Genomic DNA, 9,345 nt, shown 5'->3' on the forward strand with positions numbered 1-9,345 from the left:
TGATCTGGAGGATGGTGTGGATTGCACTCTCAGCAAATTTGCGGATGATACTAAACTGGGAGGAGTGGTAGATACGCTGGAGGGGAGGGATAGGATACAGAAGGACCTAGACAAATTGGAGGATTGGGCCAAAAGAAATCTGATGAGGTTCAATAAGGATAAGTGCAGGGTCCTGCACTTAGGATGGAAGAATCCAATGCACCGCTACAGACTAGGGACCGAATGGCTAGGCAGCAGTTCTGCAGAAAAGGACCTAGGGGTGACAGTGGACGAGAAGCTGGATATGAGTCAACAGTGTGCCCTTGTTGCCAAGAAGGCCAATGGCATTTTGGGATGTATAAGTAGGGGCATAGCGAGCAGATCGAGGGACATGATCGTTCCCCTCTATTCGACACTGGTGAGGCCTCATCTGGAGTACTGTGTCCAGTTTTGGGCCCCACACTACAAGAAGGATGTGGATAAATTGGAGAGAGTCCAGTGAAGGGCAACAAAAATGATTAGGGGTCTAGAGCACATGACTTATGAGGAGAGGCTGAGGGAGCTGGGATTGTTTAGTCTGCAGAAGAGAAGAATGAGGGGGGATTTGATAGCTGCTTTCAACTACCTGAAAGGGGGTTCCAAAGAGGATGGCTCTAGACTGTTCTCAATGGTAGCAGATGACAGAACGAGGAGTAATGGTCTCAAGTTGCAATGGGGGAGGTTTAGATTGGATATTAGGAAAAACTTTTTCACTAAGAGGGTGGTGAAACACTGGAATGCGTTACCTAGGGAGGCGGTAGAATCTCCTTCCTTAGAGGTTTTTAAAGTCAGGCTTGACAAAGCCCTGGCTGGGATGATTTAACTGGGAATTGGTCCTGCTTCGAGCAGGGGGTTGGACTAGATGACCTTCTGGGGTCCCTTCCAACCCTGATATTCTATGATTCTATGAAGACAGACTCCAAAGCTGCTGGGTGAGGGGCCGAGTGCCGAGAGACACCAAACTCTGTGGGTCACCTCAGCTGTGGGGTGCAGAGCCGTGTGGGTGGGCTAGCAGGTTTAAGGCTTGGGGCAGCCAGACCCCCCCACCACCACACAAAGGGGGCCCAGGCCAAGCCCTGCTGACTGTAGCAGGGTTAGGGCCTAGGAGGGCAGTGGCAGCGCTGGGCTCTTGCGCTAAGCCACCAGTCCCTGCCCCTCCGAGCATCTTACTGGGGAGAGCACCCAATGGCAGAGTCTCCTCCCAACCAAACCAACACCCAGCACAGGCCAGGCAGGCCCATCCTCACACTGACAGCAGGGAGCCACGGGCCACAGGCCAGTAGGGTCACACCTCTGCGGGACACTGATGGGAGGATAAATCCGTGCTCTGAACAACTGCAGGACAGAGCTGGGATAGAACCCAGGAGTCCTGGCTCTCAGCTGCCCCCAGCCTCTAACCACTAGACCCCACTGCCCTCCCCAAGCCAGGAAAGGACACCAGAGCCCTAGCCCCCAGTCCCTGCCACCACTCTAACCACTAGACCCCCGCTCCCCAAGTGGGGCTACAACCCAGGAGTCCTGGCTCCCAGCCCCCCGTAGAGCGGGAGACCTGCCTGCCCCCTGCTTTTACCCCCACTCCCCTCCCAGAGCAGGGATAGAACCCAGGAGTCCTGGCTCCCAGCCCCCTGCTCTAACCCAGCAGACCTGCCTGCCCCCTGCTCTTACCCCCACTCCCCTCCCAGAGCAGGGATAGAACCCAGGAGTCCTGGCTCTCAGCCCCCGCCAGCACTGCTGGGCGCTGACGGCTCTAGGTCTCTGCCCTGCCCCGGGGGGCGGAGCCGTGGCCGCATCACCCGGCAGGAAATCACAGCGAGCGAAGGGCCACAAGATCCCACCCCTGGTCCAGCCCCGCCCCAGCCCGGCCAATCACCTTCCTCCGCCGGCGGGCCGGTGCCCAATCGTCATCAGCATGGCGGGAAGGGGGCGGGGCTGTGCCAATCCCAACAGCCGCGACAGGTACGTGGTACGGAGGGGATCCGGCACCGGGGGCGGGGCCTGCTGCGGGGGCGAGGTGAACAGGCGCTGGGGGCGGGGCCTGCTGCGGGGGCGGGGTGAACAAGTGCTCGGGGCGGGGTGAACAGGTGCTCGGGGCGGGGCCTGCTGCGGGGGCGAGGTGAACAGGTGCTGGGGGCGGGGTGAACAGGCGCAGGGGGCGGGGCCTGCTGCGGGGCGAGGTGAACAGGTGCTGGGGGCGGGGTGAACAGGTGCTGGGGGCGGGGCCTGTTGCGGGGGCAGGGTGATCAGGCGGTGAGGCTGAGGCTTGCTTCATGGGGTGGTAGGGGGTAGAAGAGGGTTGTGGGATTGTGCCCAAGTCAGGGCTGCCCCCCCCATCCCTGATTTCACTGAAATTCCCACCCCTTTGGGCCCCTCTGGGGCTGGACCACTCCACTCCCCATCTGCACCCCCCCCCGAAGAGGGCAGACCCCCCCCCACTGCCTGTGCCCCCCCGACAGGGGTCAGGGTTGGGGACTGTGGGGATGGGCATGGTCAGAGGCTCAGAGGCCGTGGGGATGGGCAGGGACTGCAGGGGGAGCGGGGCTAGGGGCTCAGAGGCTGTGGGGATGGACAGGGGATGCAGAGGGAGGGGGTTAGGGGCTCAGAGGCTGTGGGGATGGGCAGGGGGAGAGGGGTTAGGGGATCAGAGGCCTTGGGGATGGACAGGAAGTGCAGGGGCTGGGGATTAGGGGATCAGAGAGTATGGGGATATGTAGTGGGTGCAGAGGGAGGGAAGTTAGAGGCTCAGATGCCATGGGAATGGGCAGGGGGAAGGATCAGTGGCTGTGAAGGTGTGTGGGGGTCAGCGGCTGTGTGGATGGAGAGTTGGGGATGAGGGGGGGACTCTGGGTCCTCCCAGGACAGGCTGACCTACCCCCTCCCAACCAGCATGAACCCCTATGTGGGTTTGGTGAGCAGCCTGCACGCTGTGTGGCTCACGGGGAAGACGCGCACCGCTGAGCACCGGGTCTCCCAGCTGGAGGCGCTGGGCCGCTTCCTGGATGACAAGAAGCAGCCTATCCTGGATGCCATGGCCTCGGACATGGGCAAGGTGAGCCGGGCGGGGCTGAGCCGAGAGCCCAGCGCAGGGCAAGTGGGGGGCAGGTCTCCCTGTAGGGAAGGGTTGGAGGAGGAATGGGGGGTCTCCCTGGGGATCCCCCACAGCACAGTTAGCAGGGGGTGCACTGGGGTCTCATCTGCCCAGGTTCCTGGCCCACCCTCCTCCCCGCAGGAGCCGAGGGCTGTGGGTTGTGCATTACACGAGGTGACTGCAGCATGTGGTCCCCTCTCTTCTCCCCTGGGGGTGGGACTGTGTGTGTGCAGGTGGGGGTGTTTTGGTAGGGTCTAGTTAAATGTCATTGCTGCTCTGGGTTCTGTCAGTGAAGGCCACTGGGAGCAGCACCTGGCCCTTGGAGGGGAAGGCTGGGATGAACCGTAGTTCCCAGGACAGTTCGTTCCCTGGGCTGTGACTGGCCCTGGAGGAGGCTCTGTCTCCTGCACAGACCAGCTTTGCCTGGTGGCAGAGAGTCCCCCTGGCCCAAGGAGTGGAACTGTCAACCCCGGTCCCCCTCCGAGGGCTTTAGGCTCTGTTAGATACGCCGGGCCCAGGCCATGGAGCGCTGAGACGCGCCTGACCCAGCCCTGGTCTCTCTTGTCCATGGGGTGCCAGTGCAGGGTGAGATTATGGGGTGAGGGCTCCTGTGGTGCTGAGGAGATGTGCTACGGTGACTTGCCCCAGCTGGCATTTCCTGCAGGTGGGACGGCTCTGTGCCCAGGCCTGTCGCGTTGCTGGGGGCCAGCTGGGAGGTGACAAAGGCGAGAAGATCTGAGGCCAGGGATTGCCTACCGGCATGGGTCAGCATCTCCTGGCTGCCCGGAGCTGGCAGAAGGCCTCATGCACCCAGGTGGCTGTGTGAGAGTCTGGTGTTGGTGAAGAGTCCAGGCACCGCTGGCCCGGGGACCGCACTGACCCATGAGGGGACCTTTTGCCAGGGGAGATGGCATTGCATCTGCCCCCACCCCAGTGAGCTTCCCCCAGCTGGTCCTATCCCTGCCCCACGCCGCCCTCAGGGTCTGTAGTGGTGGATGGGCAGAGCTGTGTATTGGGTGGGGGGGTCCCTGATGGGCAGGGGTTGAAGATAACACTGCTGTATGCCTGCAGCCCCGCTTGGAAGCGGAGCTTTCCGAGGTCATGCTGGTCAAGAACGAGGTCAACTACGCGCTCAACAACCTGTCCAGCTGGATGAAGGACGAGTTTGTGGTGAAGAATCTGGTAATGGGGAGATGCGCCCCCGGGGCTGAGCTGCGGGGATAGGGGAGGAAACACACCCACAGGTCGAGGCCTGCGGCGGGTGGGAACAAGCATCCAGGGCTGAACTGGGACGTGCCCCCACGACCGTGCTAGGACTCCTATCCCCATGGGCGAGTTCAGTCCCCCCCCGGACCTGGGACCTGTTCCGCCCAGGTCCTGATGCCGAGGCCTCCCCTGCAGGTTACTCAGCTCGACACGGCCTTCATCCGGAAGGAGCCCCACGGAGTGGTGCTGATCATCGGGCCCTGGAACTACCCCTTGCACCTCATCCTGGTGCCCCTTGTTGGGGCCATCGCTGCTGGTGAGTCAGGGACCTCAAACTCCAAAGCCTGGAACCTGCCCCAGGCAGAGGTCCCACCCCCAGCATGGTGCCCAAGTGCTTCAAGGCAGGGCTCCTGACCCAGAGCCTTGCCCCAGCACCAAATGAGGCTCCTGGTGTTTTCTCGGGGGGCATATCCTTGCAGTGCTCCCCAGTGGTGGGTCGGGGTGTTGCGGCAAGGCCCTGGGGAGGGGAGGTGTCTGTGCTGCTTCGTGACGTCCCGCCTGCCCCACCAGGGAACTGTGTCATCATCAAACCCTCCGAAATCAGCAGCAGCACTGAGAAGCTCGTGGCTGAGGTGCTGCCCAGCTACCTGGACAAGGTAAGGAACTGCCCCCTCCCCTGGCACCATGCCTATTTGTTCCCCAGGCGCTGAGCCACTTCTTCATGCCTAGCACCGTGCCCAGCCCCCTGCCCCATGCCCCAGCCTCCCACACCCAGTTATCCTCTGTGCTCCCCAATACCTCAACCACTGCATCCCCGCACCCACTGAGCTGCTCCCCAGTGCCCCCTTCCCCCACCCCAATGCCCCGTCAGTGCCAGTAGCCAGAGTGACGGGGACAGGGCCACAGGGAGCAGAGAGGGTAAACACTACAGTAATGGGCAGGAGTGGGGCAGAGTAAAGGGGGCAGGATGAAGATCACCCCAAACACCCTCCCCTCTCCGATTGCAGGACTCCTTTGCTGTGGTGACTGGGGGCCCCACGGAGACCACCCAGCTGCTGGAGAACAAGTTTGACTACATCTTCTTCACTGGTATGTCCCGAGTGACCCAGTCCTCCCCACGGTTCCCTCCCCTTCCACACCAGAGGGCACCGTCCAGCCCCCCCTACACACATCCTCTGCCTTCCCTCTCCCAGTAAGCTCCCCCCAGAGCCCATTGCCAGGGCACACACTTGGGGCCCGGCCAGTGGCTCTGGGCCCCTCGGGGTTCTCCTGACTGGGCCAAGAGGAGGCTCTCCAGGGCTGGGATCCCAGCTGAGTGACTCTCTGAGGCCCCTGAAGACGGGGGCTGAGAGTGACTGGAGCTCCCAGCCAGATGCAGGGTCCTTCCCCCTCCTGGGCGAGGCCGAGGCTGCCTGCATCCCAAGGCCCCTGGTGCCCCAGGCCGGGTGGAAGAGTGGCAGGTCTCTGCCCTGATGCGTCTCCCCAACCCCCGCAGGCAACCCCCAAGTGGGCAAGATCGTGATGGCAGGTGCGGCCACGCACCTGACGCCGCTGACGCTGGAGCTGGGGGGCAAGAACCCCTGCTACGTGGCTGACGAGAGCGACATGCAGAATGTGGCCAACCGGCTGGTCTGGGGGCGCTGCTTCAACGCGGGGCAGACCTGCGTCGCGCCCGACTACGTGCTGTGCAGCGCGGAGACGCAGGAGAAGCTGCTGCCCGCCCTGCGTCACGCCATCACCCAGTTCTTCGGCCCCGACCCCCGGGAGTCGCCCGACTTCGCCCGCATCATCAGTGACAAGCAGTTCCAGCGCATCCGGGCCCTGCTGGGCAGCGGGCGCGTGGCCATCGGGGGGCAGATGGACGAGAAGGAGCGCTACATCGGTGAGGGCCCTGGCCAGGGTGCGGGGCTCTGGGGGACCCATGTCAGGGTGCGGGGCTCTGGGGGACCCATTGCCAGGGACCTGAGCTCTGGCCTGCGGATCCAGGGATCCAGGCAGGGCAGGGGGAGCCCTGATGGTGGAGAAATGAACACTGGGAGCTCTGGTGGCAGGGCAGGGCCTGTGGGGAGCTCCGGTGTCAGGGCAGGGCTGGATGAGGGCAGACCCATGGCAGATGAGGGCTGCCATGTGCCCCTGTGCAGTGAGTGATGCCCCCTCCCCACAGCCCCCACGGTGCTGGTGGACGTGCAGCCGTCAGAGCCTGCCATGCAGGAGGAGATCTTCGGGCCCGTCCTGCCCATCGTCACCGTGCCCAACGTGGACGAAGCCATCGCCTTCATCAACAGCCGGGAGCGGCCGCTGGTCGTGTACGTCTTCGCCACTGACAGCAATGTGCGGGGCAGGGATCTAGGGTTAGTTCTGCCTGAGGACTCATGCTGGAACCGTCCTTTCACCCATTTACTTCTGTGCCAGTGCAACCCCCCGCCCCGACCCTGGGGCCAGTCTCCACAGGAAAATGGCTCTGTATTGCACCCCAGGTCAGCCGCCCCCCGTGTGGACACTCTTGGCTGGGTTCGGGAGCAGGTGCGCTGGACTTAGCTCCAGTAGATTGGGAAGAGGCCAAAGCTGAATCCCTGCGAAGCGGAGTGAAAGCGTCCAGACGGGGGTGGCACTGTGAGACTGTACGACCGACATGAAACCAGCCCAGGTCTCTGTCAGCCGTGAGGACACAACTGGGGCCCTTCAGGGGTCCGCACAAGGCCCCAGCCGCAGAGTCACCCTCTGGGCATCATGAGCACAGTGCGTGGCACTGGCTGGTGGGTGGTAGAGGCTGCTCTGGTGCCTGTAGCCCCCTTGCTTCTGTGTCGGACGGTCTGACTGTCCTGGGCGAACGCGTGGGGCACCGCCCTGGTGGGAGAAGTGGGGAGGAGCGTGGCTGTTACAAGGCGAGGGCTGAACTGCACCTGCCTGGGCAGTGATATAACCGCATGGCGAGGGCAAGGGGGCAGGAGAGGACAGGCTGGAGAACATGGCTGGGCTGGGTAGGAATTGGAGAGACGGCCCCAGTGACCCAGACCCTGCCCCGGGCCTGGTCGCCCTTCCCAGAGGGAAGCAGCTGTGTGGGAGGGGCTCCTAGCCAGCTGATGGGGTGGCACCCACCCCCAGCTACCCCAATATCAGACAGGTATGGGGCTCCCTCACTCCCCATCTCTGCTTCCCCCCAGCTGGTGCACCGGGTGCTGGAGCGGACGAGCAGCGGTGGTTTTGGTGCCAATGACCCCATAATGCATATGACGCTGCTCTCGCTGCCCTTCGGTGGGATTGGTACGTCTGGGCCCCCAGCCTGCCCCTGTTCCTTGCCCCCCAGCCTGGGGCCGAGCCCCTGGGGGGCTGCTATATGCACAGCCTGGGGAAGGGGCCTGTCTGCCATGGGGCTCCTGGAACAGGCTGTGGCACGTCAGGGCCTGGCTCTAATCAGCTCCAGCCATCACAGCCCGGAGCCGTGCAGCCTCCCACTGCTGACCCAGCTGCCTGCAGATACACGGGCTGGGAGCAGGGCCCAGCGTCTCTGCCCAGGGCATGGTGCATACACTGGGCCTTGGCTGGGGCCCTGGGACTGCACAGAGCGGCCCACGGACACGCTGCTTGGCTGCATCTCCTCCAATGTGACCAGGGCCTGCAGCTATACCATGGCTGAGCCGCGCTGTATGGGCAGGGCCTTGTGGGCTGGGATCATACCGTGTGGGGGGGGGGCTTAGCCCCGTGACTGAGCCACGCTGTGTGGGCAGGGCCCCGTGGGCAGGGATCATACTGTGGGGGGGAGGGGGTGTGTCGGCAGGGCCCAGTGGGCTGGGATCGTACCGTGGGGGTGGGCGCGGCTGGGCCCTGGCCTGTGCCCGTATCCGAGCTCTGCTCTGTTTCTAGGGAACAGTGGGCTGGGCTCGTACCACGGCAAGTTCAGCTTTGACACCTTCTCTCACCACCGCGCCTGCCTCCTGCGCAGCATGGGCCTGGAGACCATGAACTCCCTGCGCTACCCACCCTACAGCGAGCGCAAAATGGGGCTGCTATCTTCTGCCTCCGAGATCAAGCGCAAGGGTACCTGCGCCCTGCTGTGACGGGAGTGTCGGGCCCACCCAGCCCAGCCGCCCAGCACCATACAACCCACAGGCTGCCTGACTGCCATGGGGGAAGAAGGCCTGGCTGACCTTAGGAGGGCCCCTCCAAAGGGGCTAAATAGTTTTTGTCCGACTCCTTCATCTTCCTGGGAAGAGGGGCACAGCTTCCTCCATCCCATCTCTGGGAGCTCCTGCCCCTCCTAGCCCAGCCTCTTGCTTCCCCATCTCCAGCTCCTTGGGTAGTAGGGAGAGAGCTTCCCCTGTGTCTCCGAGCTGCCCCCCACCCCACTGCCCCCATGGAGACAGATGCTGGGAGGGGGGAAATGCCAAGGGGGCTGCCTAGGAATGACCCCTCCAGGCCAGTTGTCTGCCCCACCAGGGAGATATGTAGGCCCTGTAATCCCAGTGGTGCCCTCCCACACCGGTGCCCCCCCAGGCTGCTGCTGTGTTGCCCAGGAAGGGCAGTGCCATCCTCTCAGTGCATGTTTGGGGAGGGCAGGTGTCCAGGAGCCGAAGGACCCTGCTCCGAGGGGGACGAGGGCCACAGGGGCAGTAAGGGCAGCTAGCAACCCAGCCTGCTCTCAGGGAATCACTCCTGCCTCAGACATGCCCGCTGTGCTGGCTTAGCCTCATTCTCCCATCGTGCTCTGTGCTCTTCGCCCATCGCTGCGTTTGCCCCCTGCTCTGTGCTTCGCCCTGTGTAGATTTTGGTTTAGTAAAGACTCAGCGTTGAACTCGCCTGCCTGGCCTGGTCCTGCAGGTCTTTCGCCCTCCCTGGCTCTGGCTCGGCGGGCAGCATAGGCGGGGCTGGGGGAGGGCCCCAGAGAGGGGACTAAGCACAGCAGCCAGCAGGGCCAGCGTCACCCCCCGGTCTTCTCCCTGCTGCCAAGGAGCAGCTTGTGGGAGAATGAAAGACAGGGAGCAACAGCCAGCATAGGGGACCAGGGGGAGCCCTGTGGGTTGGGATTGAATCATAGA

At 63.3% G+C, this 9,345-nt stretch overlaps 1 protein-coding gene across 4 annotated transcripts; it reads left to right on the forward strand.

The window, feature by feature from the left end:
• Window positions 1–1,913: 1,913 nt before the first annotated feature.
• On the forward strand, window positions 1,914–9,345 carry LOC141988647 (aldehyde dehydrogenase family 3 member B1-like). Of its 4 annotated transcripts, none has more exons than XM_074954491.1 (10): window positions 1,914–1,974; window positions 2,902–3,064; window positions 4,175–4,285; window positions 4,505–4,625; window positions 4,880–4,965; window positions 5,317–5,398; window positions 5,805–6,191; window positions 6,474–6,640; window positions 7,474–7,573; window positions 8,174–9,345. In XM_074954491.1, exons 1-10 carry the CDS (start codon window positions 1,928–1,930, stop codon window positions 8,365–8,367), a joined length of 1,458 nt encoding a protein of 485 aa, XP_074810592.1. In that variant the 5' UTR covers window positions 1,914–1,927; the 3' UTR covers window positions 8,368–9,345. The 4 variants fall into 4 exon arrangements, with proteins under 4 accessions (XP_074810592.1, XP_074810589.1, XP_074810591.1 ...); XM_074954488.1 differs by having other exon boundaries at window positions 6,474–6,660; window positions 8,174–8,311; XM_074954490.1 differs by having other exon boundaries at window positions 6,474–6,615; window positions 8,174–8,311.

This window comes from Natator depressus, chromosome 6 (assembly GCF_965152275.1).
Source record: "Natator depressus isolate rNatDep1 chromosome 6, rNatDep2.hap1, whole genome shotgun sequence".
Classification (NCBI taxonomy): domain Eukaryota; kingdom Metazoa; phylum Chordata; order Testudines; family Cheloniidae; genus Natator; species Natator depressus.